The sequence below is a fragment of the Somniosus microcephalus genome, chromosome 1, assembly GCF_052327205.1.
Source record: "Somniosus microcephalus isolate GS21.2 chromosome 1, FLI_Smic_1.0, whole genome shotgun sequence".
NCBI classification, from domain to species: domain Eukaryota; kingdom Metazoa; phylum Chordata; class Chondrichthyes; order Squaliformes; family Somniosidae; genus Somniosus; species Somniosus microcephalus.
Genome location: NC_140987.1, coordinates 457,203,603 through 457,224,831, shown reverse-complemented (window position 1 = coordinate 457,224,831; position 21,229 = coordinate 457,203,603). Strand labels below are relative to the sequence as shown.

At 47.2% G+C, this 21,229-nt stretch overlaps 1 protein-coding gene across 4 annotated transcripts in view; it reads right to left on the bottom strand.

Moving 5' to 3' along the window:
* Window positions 1–21,229, bottom strand: part of fgf13a (fibroblast growth factor 13a) — an 863,578-nt gene that overhangs the window by 158,897 nt on the left and 683,452 nt on the right. For all 4 annotated transcript variants that reach the window (XM_086002251.1, XM_086002259.1, XM_086002240.1 and 1 more), the window contains one exon: window positions 20,767–20,870. In XM_086002251.1, the coding sequence (XP_085858377.1) occupies window positions 20,767–20,870 (104 nt within the window). The remainder of the gene's footprint in view (window positions 1–20,766; window positions 20,871–21,229) is intronic.

Here is a 21,229-nt window from a genome sequence, read left to right as displayed (position 1 = left end):
CAACTGCATTGTTAGGGTCCATGACGATGTGGGATCTCTCGTCCTGTAGTCCGCTGATTGTTCTTTTGTTATGAGGTAAATTAACATATTTGGCGAGAAATGCGGCTTATTTATTCTTGGAAAGTGGGCATCGCTGGCAAAGCAAACATTTATTGCCCATCCTTAAGCTGCCCGCTGGTGCAACTGAATGTCTTGCTCGGCCACTTCAGAGGGCAGGTAGTCAACTGCGTCAGTGTGGGACTGGAGTCACCTACAGGCCCAGACCGGGTAAGGATGGTGGGTTTCCTTCCATAAAGGGGCATCAGTGTATCAGTTGGGCTGTTATGACAATCCAACAGCATCATGGTCACTTTTAACTGTGGAGGCTCAGTCGTTGAGTATATGAAAGACAGAGATCGATAGATTTTTGAATATTAAGGGAATCGAGGGATTTGGAGATCGGGCGGGAAGGTGGAGTAGAGGTCGAAGATCAGCCATGATCTTATTGAAAGGCGGCGCAGGCTCGAGGGGCCGAATGGCCGACTCCTGCTCCTATTTCTTATGTTTCACTGACACCAGATTTTTATTTACAGATTTAAAAAAAACTGAATTCAAATTCTGAAACTGCCCATGGTTGGATTTGAAGTCATGTTCGCAGGACTCTTGATCCAGGCCTCCAGGTTACTAGTCGAGGAACATAACAACTACATTACTGTAAGAGAATATGGGAAATATGAGAAATCAAGGTACTGCTTTGTTCCATCTTTATCCGTTGTGCAATTTTTCTAACCTGTTTATACGCGGACACAAGCATTCAGAGATAATAACACCCCCGCCATTCCAGTCTGATGTTATCAAGCATTGGAAAGGATTAAAATGATGTGAAACCACATCACTCATTGAAAATATGCGACAGGGAAATGGATCTAGCTGGAAGCAGATCTATATTGTACAGATAACTGCTCAAGTAGAGGGACGTTGCCTGTGGTCTCACAGCTGAATTGCCTGCAGAGCACGTAGTAACTAGATAATTGATGTGAAGCGAAGTCAGTGAAACATTTTTTAAGCCAAACGCGCACAGAATGGTGCCAAAACTATAGACTTTTCTCAACGTAAATTGATAAAATAGTCAATCAATAACAAAATGGTAAGCGGAAAATCTTACTGTGGCATTAGAAAGACATTATTCAACCTATTAAAGAGAGGAACATTTTTACCTCATCAAACTATGGGTTAGATTTGAAATAAAAAACGCTCACAGCGCAGAATAAATCATCGTTTCTAAATTGTGCATTCAGTAAAATGCTATATTTTAACAGTACTCAATTAGCACAGAGCACGTCAAGTCGAGACAATCACTGGAGTGAAAGGTAAAAGAGTCAGGCAACTGAGAAACGTTAATAAAGAGAAAGTGTTTCCAATGGCCGAAGGGTCGGTAACCAGAGGGCACAGATTTAAGGTGATTGGCAAAAGAACCAGAGGCGACATGAGGAAAAACTCTTTTACGCAACGAGTGGTTGGGATTGGGAATGCGCTGCCTGACAGGGCGGTGGACACAGATTCAATAATAGTCCTCAAAAGGGAATTGGATAAATACGCGAAGGAGAAAAAATTGCAGGGATAAGGAGAAAGAGCGGGGGAGTGGGACTGACTGGATTGCTCTTCGAAAGAGCCGGCGCAGACTCGATGGGCTGAATGGCCTCCTTCTGTGCTGTACTATTCTAGGATTCTGTGAACTGTAAATTACCCTAATTTGAACAGAATTTTTTTTTACAACTAACAGGCTTCTTCCAAGTAAATGTTCATGATTCACTGACAGTGAAAAATGCTTCCAGTGCCAGTTCTTCTTGGCTGAGCGGATGTTGGTCCCAGGACCCAGTCTGGCATTCGAGAAAAGATGTGAGCACGGACTGAGATATCACGGTATACAGTCGGATAAAAGCGTGCTGGGGAAGATCTGAATGCCCGTTCGCTTGAAGTGTGCTACACGACGATTACAGGAGATGGAGAGGGTGGATACTAATTATTCCTCTTATGTGGCAGGTTCAAGGAGTCCCCTGAGCCAGGAATTGTCATATTTGAAAGATGAATTACAAGAGCAGGAACCGATACCAGTAACCGCTCACTTTACCCACTGTGTTATGCAAACACCAATTAGTTCAGTGTATAAAAGCCTTTCCACCATCTACAAGTCACAAGTAAGGAGTGTGATGGAATACTCTCCACTTGCCTGGATGAGTGCAGCTCCAACAACATACAAGAAACTCGACACCATCCAGGACAAAGCAGCCCGCTTGATTGGCACCCCATCCACCACCTTAAACATTCACTCCCTCCACCACCGGCACACCGTGGCTGCAGTGTGTACCATCTACAAGATGCACTGCAGCAACTCACCAAGGCTTCTTCAGCAGCACCTTCCAAACCCGCAACCTCTTCCACCTAGAAGGACAAGGGCAGTAGGCGCATGGGAACACCACCACCTCCAAGTTCCCCTCCAAGTCACACGCCATCCTGACTTAGAAGTATATCGGCCGTTCCTTCATCGTCGCTGGGTCAAAATCCTGGCACTCCCTCCCTAACAGCACTGTGGGAGTACCTTCACCACACGGACTGCAGCGGTTCAAGAAGGCGGCTCACCACCACCTTCTCAAGGGCAATTAGGGATGGGCAATAAATGCTGGCCTTGCCAGCGATGCCCTGATCCCATAAACAATTTTTTTTTTTTAATCCACTTTTCCTCTCGACACCTTTCACTGGAGAAATGAGCTCGTCTCTGCTTAAATTGCCAAAGTTTTCTATTATTTACATCAGTATCTAACTTCCATCTGAACTAACTATGGTTAGGATTTCAGAGTTTGAGCAACATACAAAACTTTGCAATGCATCAATATTGCTACTATGAATTACAATGTTAGGGTTCTACTCTCAAACCGCTGGCAATTCATAGAATCACACAGCACAGAAGGAGGCCATTCGGCCCATCGTGCTTGTGCCGGCTCTTTGAACGAGCTCTCCAATCAGTCCCACTCCCCCCTGCTCTTTCCCCAGAGCCCTGCAAATTTCTCCTTTTCAACTATTTGTCCAATTCCCTTTTGAAAGTTACTATTGAATCTGCTTCCACCGCCCTTTCAGGCAGCACGTTCCAGATCACAACTCACTGAGTAAAAAGAATCATCCTCCTCTCCCCTCTGGTTCTTTTGCCCGTGACTTCTGTGCCCCCTGACATTTTAACATTTCATATCACCACCGGCAATGTTGAAACAAATCCCAATATTTCAATAATAATAATAAGACCCAAATTTTTGGGACAGCTCAACGTTATAATATTAATATTTTACTAAAATAAGAACTTAAATAAAAAGTTTTCAGAGCATTACTTCTGATCATCCCATCTTCCCCTTTCCTCCTCCACTCTTCTCCATTCTCCTATTTTCGCTGTTTTAATTTGACCTGCACATCGCTTCTAAATAATAGCCTTGAAATTGCACCTCCTGATACTAGGGCACCAATAAAGAAATTGTTTCACATCTCTGTCAAAACAACAAAAAGTTTCAGGTAAATGAATAAGGTAGTATGTTAGTTGTGGTACTGGACTAGCAGCCTAGAAATTATGGCCCAGAAATTGGGCCAGCACTGGGAAAAAGGGAGCAGGAAGCTGTCGGATTGTTAATAAAAGATCATAAAGACATAAGAATTAGGAGCAGGAGTCGGCCATTCGGCCCCTCGAGCCTGCTCCATTATTCAATAAGATCATAGCTGACCTTCTACCTCACCTGCACTTTCCTGCACTAACCTCATTTCCTTTGATTCCCTTAATATTCAAAAATCTATCGATCTCAGCTTTGAATATACTCAACGACTGAGCATCCACAGCCCTCTGGGGTAGAGAATTCCAAAGATTCACCACCTTCTGAGTGAAGAAATTTCTCCTCATCTCAGCCCCAAATGGCCGATCCCTTATTCTGAGACTGTGACCCCTGGTTCTAGACCCCCCAGCCAGAGAAAACATCCTTGCTGCATCTTCCCTGTCAACCCCTGTAATCATTTTATATGTTTCAATGAGATCATCTCTCAGTCTTCTAAATTCTAGAGAATATAGGCCTAGTCTACTCAGTCGCTGGGCCAGTGCTTGAAGCATTAAGGAGTGGGGTGGAGTGGGGTGGGGTGGAGTGGGTGGGTGGGGTGGAGTGGGGTGGGGTGGAGTGGGGTGGGGTGGGGTGGAGTGTGTTGGGGTGGGGTGGGGTGGAGTGGGGTGGGGTGGAGTGGAGTGGGGTGGAGTGGGGTGGGGTGGAGTGGAGTGTGGTGGGGTGGTGTGGGGTGGAGTGGGGTGGGGTGGAGTGGAGTGGGGTGGGGGGTGGGGTGGAGTGGGGTGGGGTGGGGTGCAGTGGAGTGGGATGGAGTGAGGTGGGGTGGGGTGGAGTGGAGTGGGGTGGGAAGGGGTGGAGTGGGGTGGGGTGGGGTGAGGAATTCAACTTTGATGTATCAGCTGTGGCTCAGTGGGTCGCACTCTCTAGGTGGGAGGGGCTAGGAGTGAGCCAGGTGTTACTGGTTGCCTAATTGCAGCTGGGTGTTGGAGGGAGTTTTGTAAAAAGTTGCTGGAGGGTTTTGGGGTGTTGTTTTCAGGTTTTAGGGCCTTTTTGGCCCACAAAAAACAGCCAGATGGCTGCTGAGGGGTCCGGAGTGCCGGGCCCTTCGGAGGACAATATTCCCGAGAGGAATTTAATTAGGGAAGAAACTGTGGTGGGAAGGGGGAAAAAAAGGCCCAAAGATTTGGGCCGGGACCCCAGGAGGTTTGGTAAAGAAAACACGATGGTGGTGCAGTGTGAAGATAAGTAGATTCGAGCCTGGGATATAATCCAGGCGGTTCATGAGGGCTGTGGCGAGGGAAGCTGCTTTGCCTGCCGACCAAAGCCGAATGTGGGATTTGAGGTGACGGTCAGTGGCCGTGAGGAGGTGGAAAAACTGCTACTTAGTCTGAAAGTTGGTGAGAAATTCTTGGAGGTGACTCTGCTATATTCAGAGGAGGTGGTGGTTTCATTTTTGAACTTGCCAGTGTACATTGAGGACGAAGTGCTGAGCAAAAAGTTGGAGTCGTGGAACATTAAAATCTGTTCTGAAATAAAGAGGAGGTACTATCCAGGAACACAGGTAGCAGACAGAACCCGGTATGTAAAGGTGCAGTTCCCAGAGGGGGTGAGGTCTTTGCCGTACAGTATGAAGTTCGGGACACTGGAAGGAGTGCAGTACTTTCGTGTGCTGCACGATAACCAAGTAAAGGTGTGTTACTATTGTCTGGGACATGACCATCTCGTAAGAAACTGTCCAGATTTGTATGGTTACAATTGCGGTGAGTCGGGACATATCGCTCGGAGCTGCAAGGCAGAGAGCTGTGGGGTGTGTCACAAAGGCCCCATCCATTGTGAGTGTGTGGCAGAAGGGAGCGATATGAGTGATGAGGAGATGGGAGAAGGAGAAGGAGAAGGAGATGAGAGTGGAACGGCCGGATGAGCGGTGCAGTCGGAGGACACAGCCGGTAAAATGAAGGAGAAAGGAGCACAGGAAGAGGCAGAGGATGGCGGAGCGGAGGACGGGATGGAGATGGCGGAAAACACGCCGAGTGCTGTGGAGGGGAACAAAGACAGCGGGCAGCGAGGGTCGAGTGCAGACTCAAGCCTTAGTGCAGTTCGGCTCCCCCTGGGGAGTCTGGTGGCTGCGGGGGGAGAGGAGGCGGGAGTGGGGTCTGTGGTGGATGTGGGTGCTCCGGGGAGAGGCGGGGAGTCGGATATCTTGGTGAGCAGGAGGGGGCAGGACGGGGAGAGGGAGCAAGAGGCAGGAGCCTTAAAGGGACAGCAGGATGGGATCGGCGAGATAGGGACGTCAGAAGGGAACAATTTAGGTGCGCCATTGTCCCATGGAGAGAGGGAACAGGGTGCAAGGGTCAGAGGTGGAGATGTGGTCGAAGGGAGCGGCACAGTGGGAGAAACTGCGATAGCAGGAAGACTCTCTGTGGGAGATGAAGTATCTGACTGGGAGCAGGATTATGTATCGGACGGGGAGCAGGCACAGGGGGTTGCAGAAGAGCTTGAGTGTGGGGAATTACAGGGGGACAGAGACATGGAAGTCGGGGGTGGGGTGGCATCATGTGGAAAGGGAAAGGTTAGTGAGGGGCAGAAGGAGGGAGGAAGGGCAGCTCCTGGGTCCAAACTTAAGGCAAGGAAAAGGCTGAAACAGCAGGGAAAGTTTAAACAGGAGGTGAAAAAGAGCCGGAGGCTGCAGGAAAAAGCAACAGCTGCCAGAGAAGTTGGGAAGGAGCATGAGAGGAGGGAAGGGCCAGAGGTTAAATGATGGGGAGTGTGGTAAACCACTTTTGTCGTTCACTATCGTTACACTATAGTTATCACTGTTATATCGTTACTCTATGGTTATCACTGTTCACACTGTTGTATCACTATACGAGGTCGCCTCTTGTCACGCTGTTATACCTGGGCTGACCACTGCTGACTCCGCCCATGGCTCCACCTACCTGCCCAGGTATAAAGGTGGTCGACTGGCTGGTATTCCTCCTTGTTGGATCCGATCACCCACGAGGGTGGGCTCTGTTATTTAGCCAATAAAAACCTATAGTTACTTTCTTAACTTGTCGCTTTTCATTGGATGAATTGATAGGTATATCAATTTTATTGGCTAAATTTTAAAATGTCGGCACTTGAGCAGTCAAACGACCAGTCAAACGACCAGCCAAGTGACCAGCCAGACGCCCAGCTACAACAGCCACAGCAGCCAGCCTGGCTGCGAGCCCTCCGACCACCGTACCTGGATCTAAACCCACAGGCAGCAAACTCAGCCCTCGACTTCGAACACTGGCTGAGCTGTTTCGAATCCTACCTGGGAGAATCCGGCGTGCCTCAGAAATCCATGCTAAGAGTTCTGACCGCCCAAGTGAGCCCTAAAGTATTCGCACTCATCCGGGACCTTAAAACATACGAAGCCGCCATCAACCTGCTGAAACAACAGTACCGGAGCCCGGTAAACTCCATGTATGCCAGACACCTCCTAAGATCCCGCCCGCAACAGCCAGGAGAGTCGGTAGATGAATTTTTACGGGCGCTACAAGCACTCGGCAGGGACTGTGACTTTAAAGCGGTATCAGCGGCAGAAAATACTGAAGATAATGTCCGCGATGCCTTCGGGAAAGGCCTGCGGTCCGACTACGCACGGCAAAGACTTCTTGAAGCAAAGGACCTTGACCTGAACACAGCTGCAGCTCTCGCTCGCTCCCTAGAAGTGGCCCATCGGGACCTCGAGGCGTACTCCAGGTACAGTAATTTGCGACCCTGGGACTCGGGACCGACCCCGACCGCGATACCCCTCGCAGCGCCGCCCCTGGGACCTACCTCTGCGTCGGCGTCCCGGACCCGATCGGGACCGCCACCCCCGGTACTGGCTGCGACTTCGGACCCCCGCGATCGGGCCGCCGGCTGCTTCTTCTGCGGCCAGGCGAAACATCCTAGGGCGCGCTGCCCAGCGAGAAACGCGATGTGCTCAAGCTGCCTGAAGGCCACTTTGCTAAGGCCTGCAGAGGCCAACAGAGATCAACAGAGGCCAGCAGTGCCTCATGCGAGTTGTGGGGGCGGCCATCTTCCATCAAGGCCACAGATGCCAGCATCCCCACGTGTGAGTCATGGGGCGGCCATCTTTGATCCAGGCAACCGACACCAGCAGTGCCTCATGTGAGTTGTGGGGGCAGCCATCTTCTCCGCCATTTTGTCCAACCTCGTGGGCGCCGCCATTTTACCCTCCACGCTCGACCGCCACCTCGCCTCCGGACTCGACCACCGCCTCACCCGCAGACTACGGCAGCTCGCTGAGCCACACACTAGCCTCCGTCACACTGGACCAAGCCCGCCCGCACCACCTGTCCAAGTCCATGATGGACATCAAAGTAAACGGCCGCGCCACAACCTGCCTGTTCGACAGCGGAAGCACGGAGAGTTTCATCCACCCAGACACGGTGAGCCACTACTCCCTCACTGTCCGGCCAACACGCAACCGGATCTCGATGGCATCGAGGTCCCACGCCACAGACATCAGCGGCTACTGTGTCGTGACCCTGTCGGTTAAGGGCACGGAGTATAAAAATTTTAAACTCCTCGTCCTCCCCCAGCTCTGCGCTGCCGTCCTACTAGGGCTGGACTTCCAATCCCACCTTCAAAGCGTCACTCTAGCATACGGCGGACCCCTCCCCCCACTCACAGTCGACAACCAGCAGCCTTTAAACTGCCCACCGCGTAACACCTGTGGCCTATCCACCCTCAAGGTCCCGCCACCTTCCCTGTTCGCTAACCTCACCCCCGACTGCAAACCCGTTGCTACCAAGAGCAGGCGGTACAGCGCCGGGGACAGAGCCTTCATTAGCTCTGAGGTGCAGCGTCTCCTGAAGGAGGGCATCATCGAGGGGAGCAGCAGCCCCTGGCGTGCCCAGGTCGTGGTCGTTAAGACCGGCAATAAAAACCGCCTGGTCATCGACTACAGCCAGACCATAAACCGGTACACCCAGCTGGACGCATACCCCCTTCCCCGCATATCTGATATGGTCAATCAGATTGCACAATACCGAGTATTCTCTACCATCGACCTTAAGTCGGCCTACCACCAACTCCCTATCCGCCCTGAGGACCACCAGTATACCGCCTTCGAGGCGAATGGCCGCCTCTACCACTTCCTTAGGGTTCCCTTCGGCGTCACCAACGGGGTTTCGGTCTTCCAAAGGGAGATGGACCGGATGGTTGACCAGAACGGGCTGCACGCCACGTTCCCCTATCTAGATAACGTCACCATCTGCGGCCGCGACCGGCAGGACCATGATGTTAATCTGGAGAGATTCCTCCGTACGGCCCAACGGCTGAACCTCACCTACAATAAGGAGAAATGTGTGTTTAACACCTCACGCCTTGCCATCCTCGGCTGCGTAGTAGAGGACGGACTCATCGGCCCCGACCCCGAAAGAATGCGCCCCCTCATGGAGTTACCCCTCCCCCACTGCCCAAAGGCGCTGAAGAGAACCCTGGGGCTCTTCGCCTACTATGCCCAATGGGTGCCCAATTACGCGGACAAAGCCAGACCCCTCATGAAGTCCACATCCTTCCCCCTTACGGAGGAAGCGTGCGCTGCCTTCTCCCTCATTAAGGGAGACATTGCTAAGGCCACAATGCACGCGGTGGATGAGTCCATCCCCTTCCAAGTGGAGAGCGATGCATCCGACTTCGCCCTAGCCGCTACCCTTAACCAAGAGGGGAGACCGGTGGCCTTCTTCTCAAGGACCCTACAGGGCCCTGAGATCCGACACTCATCGGTCGAGAAGGAGGCCCAGGCGATTGTGGAGGCTGTACGACGCTGGAGGCACTACCTGGCAGGCAAACGATTTACCCTCCTCACCGACCAGCGTTCGGTCGCTTTTATGTTTAATAACAAGCTGAGGGGTAAAATCAAGAATGACAAGATCTTGAGGTGGAGAATCGAACTCTCCACCTATGATTATGATATCTTGTACCGGCCAGGTAAGCTGAACGAACCCCCTGATGCTCTGTCACGAATTACATGCGCCAACGCGCAAATTGATAGACTTCAGACCCTCCACAACGACCTCTGCCACCCCGGAGTCACCAGACTTTACCACTTCATTAAGGCCCGCAACCTGCCCTACTCCATCGAGGAGGTCAGGACCATGACCAGGAACTGCCAGACCTGTGCCGAGTGCAAACCGCTTTTCTTTAGGCCGGACAGAGCAAGCCTGATCAAGGCCACCCGCCCCTTCGAGCGCTTGAGCATCGATTTTAAGGGGCCCCTCCCGTCCTCTGACCGTAATGTGTACTTCCTCAACATTGTTGATGAGTACTCCCGTTCCCCCTTCGCCTTCCCCTGCCCAGACATGACCAGTACCACGGTCATTAAATGCCTGAACGACCTCTTCGCCTTGTTCGGGTTCCCAAACTATATACATAGTGACCGGGGCTCCTCCTTCATGAGCAAGGAACTCCGCCAGTTCCTACTAGCAAGAGGTATTGCTGCAAGCAGGACCACCAGCTACAACCCCCGAGGGAACGGCCAGGTAGAAAGAGAGAACGCGACTGTATGGAAGGCCGTTCTCTTAGCCTTAAAGTCTAAGGGCCTCCCAACCTCTTGCTGGCAGGAAGTCCTCCCGGCAGCGCTGCATTCCATCCGGTCACTACTTTGCACTGCCATTAACGCCACCCCCCATGAACGAATGTTTGTTTTCCCCAGGAAGTCGACTACGGGAACCACACTACCAACCTGGCTGACCTCTCCGGGGCCCGTCCTGCTGCAAAAGCACGTGAGGGCCCATAAAATGGACCCCCTGGTCGAGAGGGTGAACCTCCTGCACGCCAAACCTCAGTACGCCTATGTGGCATACCCAGACGGGCGGGAGGACACAGTCTCCTTGCGAGACCTCGCACCCTCGGGCATTCCGGAGACACCACCTTCACCCCCCCCCACCCCCTCCGCGATTCCAGCTCAGGTAGACGGCATGCCGGAACCCCACGAGCCCTCGCCGACCACGCAGACACCAGCATCACCACCGGAGAATGCAACACCGCCGCTGCGACGATCGGAAAGGCTTACGAGGCCCCCGGACAGACTGACATACCAGAACTGGTAGTACACATCACCCCGCCGGACTCAAATCTAAGCAAGGGGTGAATGTGGTAAACCACTTTTGTCGTTCACTATCGTTACACTATAGTTATCACTGTTATATCGTTACTCTATGGTTGTCACTGTTCACACTGTTATATCACTATACGAGGTCGCCTCTTGTCACGCTATTATACCTGGGCTGACCACTGCTGACTCCGCCCATGGCTCCACCTACCTGCCCAGGTATAAAGGTGGTCGACTGGCTGGTATTCCTCCTTGTTGGATCCGATCACCCACGAGGGTGGGCTCTGTTATTTAGCCAATAAAAACCTATAGTTACTTTCTTAACTCGTCGCTTTTCATTGGATGAATTGATAGGTATATCAGGGAGATTATCAGGCATACTTCCCTTCTTTGGAGCCATGATTACATTGGTCTCGATTAATGTGAACGGACTGAGGGGTGAGAAGAAATTGCAGCAGTTGTTGCAGGTTTTTAAAGGTACGGACTTGTTGTGTCTGCAAGAAACCTTTTGGGATGAGGATATTCTAGAAAGAGTTCAGAAGGTTTGGAAGGGAGAGGTGTTTGCAAGTTGTGTAAACAATAACCGTAGAGGGGTGGCTGTTTTGGTGAGTCCATCCATAAAAGAGAACATTGCCTTGATGGACAAGGATGCTGAGGGGAGATTTTTACAGCTAAGGGTAAAAATGGAGGGATTTAATTGCGATCTCTTTAATATCTATGCACCGAACGACCATTGCAAGCGTCGCGAGTTTTTTCGGGGGTTATTCACTGAAGCGGCAGAGGTGGAAAATCCTTGTATAGTGGGGAATTTTAATGTATTTTTATCTCGGATGGACAGTTCAGCCCAGATGACCTTTAAGGATGATAACTCCAGAGGGATGATTGTAAAAATGATGGCAAATTTAAATTTGAGAGACTTAAGGAGGGACCGGAACACCATAAAAAGGGAGTTCTCCAGATCAGGTTGGGTGGGTGATGTTTTAAAACAGAGCCGAATAGATTTTGTGTTAATGCGGGGTTAAGTTCTGAGGTGATGGATGTAATGATATCAGCAAATAGAGATGGTATTTGCCTATTCGATTATGATGCCTTAACAGCATGTTTGCATGTATTGATTGCTTGTGCCTGACCAGCAAAGGTCATGTGACAGAGACAAGCAAGGCAGTCCAGTTTAGTTTCAGTTTTGTTCCAGATGCATCACTAGAATCATGTCTCCTGTAAAGCTGTATAAAGAGTTGAACAGACTTTAGATTAAAAGACATTCTCTTTCATAAATGTCTCGTCATTGAACCCACAAAGAAATCAATACATGGTGTCAGAAGTGATTGAAAGAGATGAAGAGGAAAAATCTGAAGTTAGCAACTCGACGAGATAGTGGCAAGTAAGCTATCCAGTGAAATCAGCTCTCCACATATTAGCAAGCCAAAAGAGAACATCGTTACTTACCATTAGAGAATAGCTAACGAAGTGAAAAATGGAAGGTTTACACCCACCGGCGACGCTTCAGTTGACAGGTAATGTGGCTGAAAATTGGAGGAGATTCAAACAACGTGTGGGGTTGTATTTATCAGCAATCGGAGCTGACGAGAAAAGTAATAAAAGGAAATCGTCACTGTTCTTACATGTCATGGGTGATGAAGCGCTGGAGGTGTATAATAACTTCACATTCACTGTTGATGGAGACAAAATGAAGCTTGATAAAATAATGGAACAGTTTGAGGCCTACTGCATACCTAAACGTAACGCGACATTTGAGAGGCACAGATTTTTCACATGTGTACAGAAAATGGGAGAGACTATTGATCAGTATGTGACTGAACTGAGAAACCGAAGCAAAACATGTGAATTTGGGGGACTGACAGACTCGCTGATAAAAGACAGACTGGTGTGTGGTATTCCGAATAATGGTCTAAGGGAAAGACTGCTAAGAGAGCAAGATCTAGACCTGGGAAAAGCCATAGCACTGTGTAGGGCTACAGAGACTGTGAAGTTGAAGGCAAAGGAGCTGTTCAGTGACAATAGCTGCAACGTGGATGCAGTGAGAAAGAACGGACACTATGTAGATGTTGTTTCTGAAAACAAAAAAGAAGAGACTGGATGTTGACACTAAAAGTGAATGACATACACATTCCATTTAAATTGGATACTGGAGCACAAGTTAATGTGATATCAGAGACTGATTTTAAGAAAATTAGACCCAGACCAAAGATACATGGAATCAAAGTGAAAGTGACAGGATACTCAGGTACTGAAATACCAGTGAAAGGAAGATGCATTGTCAAAGTAACACACAAGGACAGAGAGCACACGCTAGCATTAATTGTGGTGCCAAAGGATGTGCAAGCCATACTAGGTTTAAAAGCCTGTGAGAGACTGAACCTGGTAAAGAGAGTCCTCGTTGTGGAAAGTGAAGGAGAGACAGTCTATGATGAACTGAATGTTGCGTACACACCGGGTAAGCTGATGTATACAGCAGACACGTTGTCCAGAGCTGTTGACCCAGGAGAGCCCGCAAACACAGTGAAAAGACTGATGTACAAGGCAAAAGACAGTGGAACTGACTTCTACCAGAGCATGCTTGTATACCGCACAACGCCGCTCGAGTGTGGTAAGTCACCAGCCCAAATCCTGATGGGACGTCGGCTAAGGTCAAACCTACCCATCCCGGAGGACCTCCTGAAAACAAAAGAGGGGGAGAAAGTGAGGAAGTTCAAAGAGCAACAGAAAGAAAAGCAAAAGTACTACTATGACAGAGGAACACAAAACCTACCTGAACTCCACACTGGTGACCAAGTAAGGTTCAAAGACAAAACAAACATATGGACTCAGAAGGGAACTGTCCTGAGTGAAGTTCAACCAAGATCACACACCATTCAGACAGATGAGGGTGCTGTTCTGAGAAGAAATCGTTGAGATCTTCTCATGGGACCAGCCACAGCAGGTCAAGAGACTGATACTGTTGAACAACCTGATCACACAGCTGAGAAACCATCATCTGAGGCAACAACTCAGATTCAAGGACAATCAATCAGAAAATCCTCAAGACACGTGAAGCCTCCTGAGAGACTCATTGAGCAAATTTAAGGACTATTGTTATAGAAGGAAGTAATGGTATCTTATTCTTTCTTCAAGTTCTAGTGTATTGACATATTTCATGTGAACACACAAAGCAAGGTTAAAAAACCTTGATCATGATAATGATAATGTAAGTTCATTAAGTGTTACAGTTAAAATGCAGATTAATACAAAGAAAACATGTTGTTAGTTAAAAGTAAAATACTTTTGTTTTAAGAAAAGGAGATGTAATGATATCAGCAAATAGAGATGGCATTTGCCTGTTTGATTATGATGCCTTAACAGCATGTTTGCATGTATTGATTGCTTGTGCCTGACCAGCAGAGGTCATGTGACAGAGACAAGCAAGGCAGTTCAGTTTAGTTTCAGTTTCGTTCTAGATGCATCACTAGCATGATGTCTCCTGTAAATGCTGTTAAAAGAGTTGAACAAGCTTTAGATTAAAAGACATTCTCTTTCATAAATGTCTCGTCCTTGAACCCACAAAGAAATCAATACAATGGAGATTTATTATAAAAAAGTATTTTTTAGTGATCACTCAGCTTTGGTTCTGAGAATTAGGAACAGCAGAGTTAAGATCGGTTCAGAGGTGTGGATTTTAAACAATCAATACCTGAAAGAAATTGCTTATAAAGAAGGGATTATAAATATAATAAAGGATGCTGGGAAGGAACCTTTGTTCTTGAAAGAAAGAAGAGTTTGGTGGGATAATTTCAAATATGAGGTAAAAGTTTTTTCGGTACGTTATGGGAAAAAGAGGGCGGCAGCTAACCAGCGTCAAGAAGAGAATATAAATAAAAGGTTTACAGATGTCTGTAAAGCAGTTGATGGAGGGGATAAGGGAGGGGAGACTAAGTTCCGGGTGCTAAAGGAAGAGTGGGAATTATTGCAAGCTGAAAAATGCAAGGGGGCCATTCTCCGTGCAAAGGCTAGAGATGCATTGGAGGGCGAAAGATGCACTAGATATTTTCTAGAGCAAGAAAAAGTGTGACAGAGATTATCGTTAATTGAAGAGTTGAAGGTTGGGGAGAAGATCATTCATGAAAGTGGGGAGATTTTAGAGGCGGCTAGCAGCTTTTATCAAGAGTTAAATACTAAAGAAGACATTTCCAATTTGGCAATGGAGAAGGTTACTGCTTTTATTGAAGAGGGTTTAAAGGAGGATGAGAGAAGCATGTGTGACAAAGAAGTAGGATTAGCGGAAATAAAAGTAGCAATAAGTGGAATGAAGGGGGGGAAAAGCCGAGGGTCCGATGGACTAAGTGCAGAATTTTATAAAGAATTTTGCGAGATTTTAAGTCCATTGCTCTTAGAAGTTTTTAAGGAAATTAAAATTGAGGGAAGCCTGGCCCCATCTATGAGGAGAGGGATCATAAGCTTAGCTTATATAAAAATAAAGGGGATAGACGGGATCTGAAGAATTGGAGGCCCACCACATTATTAAATGTGGATTATAAGATCTTGGTAAGGGTTATGGCAAATCGTTTGAAGGAGGTGTTACCGCAGATAGTTTGGCCCTCTCAGTCCTATGGAGTCATAGGCCGGGACATCGCAGACTCTGTGGTCTCAATCCGAGATGCGATAGAGCTCATGGAAGAGAGTGGGAGGGAGGCTTATGTATTAAAGATAGATCAAGAGAAAGCCTTTGATAGGGTCTCTCATGAGTTTTATTGAAGGTTTTAGAAGCATTTGGTTTCAAGGAAAATTTAATTCAGTGGATAAGGATTTTTTATTCAAACATATTTAGCTGTGTTAAGAACATAAGAACATAAGAACATAAGAAATAGGAGCAGGAGTAGGCCAATCGGCCCCTCGAGCCTGCTCCGCCATTCAATAAGATCATGGCTGATCTGATCCTAACCGCCAATCCACTATCACAGAACCATCTCCTGAATCTCACAGAATTAGACACACGAAATAGGAGCAGGATCAGGCTACATGGCCCCTGGGCCCGCTCCGCTACCCACAGGGCCATGACCATTCCGAACCTAGACTCATGTCCAAATTCCTGCCCGCTCCCCGTAACCCTTAATTCCCTTTACTTCTAGGAAACTGTCTATTTCTGTTTTAAATTTATGTAATGATGTAGCTTCTACAGCTTTTTGGGGCAGCATATTCCATGGACCTACCACCCTCTGAGTGAAGTAGTTCCTCCTCATCTCAGTTTTGAAAGAGCAGCCCCTTATTCTAAGACTATGCCCCCTAGTTCTAGTTTTACCCATCATCGGGAACATCTTCCCCGCATCCACCCGATCCAACCCCTTCACAATCTTATATGTTTCAATAAGGTCGCCTCTCATTCTTCTCAACTCCAATGAGTAGAGTCCCAATCTACTCAACCTCTCCTCATATGTCCATCCCCTCATCCCCGGGATTAACCGAGTGAACCTTCCTTGTACTGACTCGAGAGCAAGTATGTCCTTTCTTAAGTATGGACACCAAAACTGTACGCAGTATTCCAGGTGCAGTCTCACCAATACCTTGTACAACTGAAGCAACACCTCCCTATTTTTATATTCTATCCCCCTAGCAATGAAAGCCAACATTCCATTGGCCTTCTTAATCACTTGCTGCACCTGCATACTAACCTTTTGAGTTTCGTGCACCAGGACCCCCAGATCCCTTTGTACTTCAGTACTTTCCAGCTTCTGCCATTAAGATAATAACTTGCTCTACGATTTTTCCTGCCAAAGTGCATAACCTCACACTTTCCAGTATTGTATTCCATCTGCCAAATCTCTGCCCACTTACTTAGCCTGTCTATGTCCCCTAGCAGGTTTTTTATGCCCTCCTCACTCACTACTTTCCCTCCCATCTTAGTATCATCTGCAAACTTTGATATGTTACACTCGGTCCCCTCCTCCAAATCGTTAATATAGATTGTAAAGAGTTGGGGACCCAGCACTGACCCCTGCGGAACACCACTAGTTACTGATTGCCAGTCTGAGAATGAACCATTTATCCCAACTCTCTGCCTTCTGTTAGATAGCCAATCCTCTATCCATGCCAGAATATTACCCCCAATCCCATGATTTTTTATCTTAAGCAATAATCTTTTGTGTGGCACCTTGTCAAATGCCTTTTGGAAGTCTAAATACACTACATCCACTGGTTCCCCTTTATCCACCCTATATGTTACTTCCTCAAAGAACTCCAGCAAATTTGTCAAACATGACTTCCCCTTCATAAAACCATGCTGACTTTGTCCTATTAAATTATGATTATCCAAATGTCCTGTTACTGTCTCCTTAATAATGGACTCCAAAATTTTACCTACCACAGATGTTAGGCTAACCGGTCTATAGTTTCCAGCCTTCTGTCTACTGCCCTTTTTAAATAAGGGTGTTACATTAGCAGTTTTCCAGTCTGCCGGGACCTTTGCTGAGTCCAGGGAGTTTTGGAAAATTATTACCAATGCATCCACAATCCCTACCGCCACTTCCCTCAAGACCCTAGGATGTAAGCCATCAGGTCCAGGTGATTTATCCGCCTTGAGTCCCATTATTTTACCGAGTACCACTTCCTTAGTGATTTTGATCGTGTTTAGCTCCTCCCCCCCTTTAGCCCCTGTTTGTCCAGTGTTGGGATATTCTTAGTGTCTTCTACTGTAAAGACTGATATAAAATATTCATTCAGTGTTTTTGCCATCTCCATATTTCCCACCATTAAGTTCCCAGTCTCATCCTCTAAGGGACCAACATTTACTTTAGCCACCCTTTTTCTTTGTAAATGTAATGGTTTTTTATCCAAGTATTTTCCGATACAGAGATCAGTGAGACAGGGTTGTCCCCTGTCCCCACTTTTGTACACATTGGTAGCAGAACCATTAGGTTACATGATGCGAAAGAAACAAGGTGTAGTTGGGACTGTGGTCCCCAGTTCTGGGCTGGTGTCGGTGATACACCAATATGCAGAAGACACAACCTTAACATTGAGAAATGGGGAGTCAGTGAGGAAAGCTATGGATGTAGTGGAGGAATATTGTAGAGCTTCAGGAGCCAGAGTGAATTATAGTAAGTCCCAATGACTGGTTGCAGGGAGGGTTAGGAGGGAATGGTTGGGGGAATGTCCCTTTAAGGTGGTGGAGGTTTTGGAAGTTCTGGGGGTGCATATGGGGTGCAAGAAAGACAGGGATGAAGTGGATCGATTAAATTGGGAACCGAAGGTTATGAAAATTAAAAAGATTTTGGGAAGACGGGAAAGAAGGTGGTTGAAAGTGCAAGGAAGAGCGACAGTGGTGCCTGCTCTCCTGCTATCTAAGTTATGGTACTTATTGATGGTGGAGGATATTCCTGAGTGGGTGGAAAAGTCCATCCGAGAGGCTTGTATGAGGTTTTTATGGGAAGGGAAACCAGCCTTGGTGGCTTAAAATACCATCATTGGACAGAGAAATCAGGGAGGACTCAATTTCCCAGATATTGATTTGAAGAAAAAATCCTTTAGAATCAAATGGGTGAAGAGATTTCTTCAGAAGTCAAATACAAGTTTTTGGAAGAGTTGTTTTGAGCATTTTTAAAAACGAAGTGGGATAGGAGGGCAGGGGATATTGTATATGGAATACAATAATATGTTTTTGAAATCGATTAAGCTTCTCCTTAGGTTTTATAAGGGGGTTGTAGAGACTTGGGCCCAATTTTTAAAAAGTGTGCAGTTTATGCCCAAGGGGGCTGAGGAATTTTTAAAACAGCCCTTATTTTTTATCTGTGAAAGATGTATTATACGAGGTGATTCCAGGTTGGTTGCCGAAAGCGATAGTGAGGGACATAGTGTGGGAGGAGGATCAGGAGGTAGAGGAAAAAACAATAGGAATTATGTATGAGAAGACTGTGAGGGCAATGCCACAGGATTGGATGGAAGAAATAAATGCGGAAATCTCCAAAGGAAGTAAAATGCGTCCTGCTTTTCCAAGCTTTGTACTGGAGAAAGGGGGAGAGTTGGTCCAATTTGACAACTGTAATACTCGAGATTTCTATGCGGTATTTAGAGAATGGAGATTCAAGACACCTGCTGGTCAGGAGTTTTGGCAGAGTATATACCCACAGCTGGACTTCAACAGGATTTGTAGGGAGTTTGGGTGAATTTTAAATGTCCAGAGTGGATTGAACTGGATTTCAAATTGGCTCATAACCGGATTTTTACCATGACAGTCTTGTGCAAGATTGGGCGAGTGGAGGCGGCAACTTGCCCAGTGTGTGGGACACGGGATGAGACTCTGTCCCATTTACTGGTGTTATGTCCGCAGTTAAATGACTTTAAGTACTATGTTCGACAGTTGTGTGAAGCTTTTTTGCTGGGTGGGGACCGAACAGCGAGAATGGGAATCCCGTGGGACTCAATTTTGAGATGGGGATTGCAGGAGAGTCTGCCCGAGTCTAGCGGAGCGGCAATTAATTTAATGTTCAGTTTGGCTAGATTCGCGATTGTGCAAAGAAGGAATGCTCTGTTTTTTAAGGGGAGGAGAATCAATCTAAAAGAGTATTTTAAATATAAGCTAAAAGATCATTATAAGGCTCTGTGGATGTTTTATTCAGAAAGGAATTTAAGGATAGTATTTTACAACCAATTTTTAAAGTACAATCGATTAATATATGTTACAGGAGACAAATTAAACTTTAGGTTTTGATGTTAAAATGTGGTGGTGGAATGGCTGTGCAGAGCGGCGGAATTGATTTGTATCATACAATGAAATGATCAAGATGTTGTAAATGTTCTTAATGTTCAATAAAGTATATTTACAAAAAAAAAGTGGGTAGCAGTCTCGCCTCTGAGTCAGAAGGTTATGGGTTCAAGTCCCACTCCAGAGACTTGAGCACAAAAATCTAGGCTGACACTCCCAGTGCAGTACTGAGGGAGTGCTGCACTGTCGGAGGTGCCGTATTTCAGATGAGATGTTAAACTGAGGCCCTGTCTGATCTCTCAGGTGGATGTAACATAGAAACGTAGAAGATAGGAGCAGGAGTAGGCCATTCGGTCCCTCAGCCTGTTCCGCCATTCAATGCGATCATGGCTGATCATCCAAATTCAGTACCCTGCCCCTGCTTTCTCCCCATATCCCTTGATCCCTTTAGCCTTAAGAAATATATCCAACTCCTTCCCACGGCACTATTCCGAAGAAGAGCAGGGGAGTTATCCCCGGTGTCCTGGCTTAACACTCAATCAACATCACTAAAAACAGATTATCTGGTCATTATCACATGGCTGTTTGTGGGAGCTTGCTGTGCGCAAATTGGCTGTCGCGTTTCCTACAACAGTGACTACACTTCAAAAAAGTACTTCATTGGCTGTAAAGCGCTTTGGGACGTCCTGAGGTCGTGAAAGGTGCTGTAGAAATGCAAGTCTTTATTCTTTTTTGGCAGGAGTGCAAAACGGACTGGTATCAAAATGGTGGAAACAATTCGCAAAGCATCGGCAAACCAATGGTACGATAGCAAAATACCGCGGACGCTGGAAATCTGAAATAACAACAGAAAAAGCTGGAAAAACTCAGCAGGCCAGGCAACATCTGTGGAGAGAGAAAGAGAGTCAACATTTCAGGTCGAAACCCTTCGTCAGAACTGAGAAAAAAGCAGGAAATGAAACAGATTAAAAAGCAAGTTTGGGGGCTGGCAACCCATTTCCCAGCCCATTTCCCAGCTCCCAAACTTGCTTTTTCATCCGTTTCATTTCCTGCTTTTTTCTCAGTTCTGACGAAGGGTTTCGACCTGAAATGTTGACTCTCTTTCTCTCTCCACGGATGTTGCCTGGCCTGCTGAGTTTTTCCAGCGTCTTCTGTTGTTATTCATGGCAAACCAATGGTGTTGATTTAATATATAGATTTTTTAAAAATCATGTTTTCCGTTCTAAACTGGGATAGTCAGAAATGTCAACCGATCAGGAATAAACCCTGTAACCACAAGCCTTTTCCTATCACAATAAGCCGCCCTGTCCAGCAAGCACTTTGAACAACCTGCTCTCAGGATGAGCTGACACGTCCTACGCTGAAACGACAACATGTCTGTACAATGCCCAACTTTTATTGTGAGTACTCACTGATGTATAAAGGTAGCCTTCATTGTTCATTGCCAAATATAGTCCTGTTTTCACACCTTGAATGGCAACAACTCGAAGCCCCACTGGTATGAGGTTGAATAAAGCTGTGGAGAGAGAGAGAGAATTCTGTTTTGAAAAGAAGAATCGACTGAGACAAACCTGAAACACAGTCATCGCGACACAAGGAAACTACGTGGTAAGCAGAAGACTCCAAACTGATCAGCGGGCAAAAAACGAATAGAAGGGAGAGTGAGACATGGCGCACAGAGTTACCCTGCTGTCCCGCGCTGCCAGTTACATCTCCGCAAATCATGGATACACAGCCTGTGATTCCGCAAGATTCATTCTCTGCAAGTGCCAATCCACCTTGGGAATGCCGGATCGGGAAATCGGGAACGATTCTGGACCCAGGATATTGCTTAGCGGTAAGACTATGCGTTAGATCCGCGATGCCCAAAGCTCC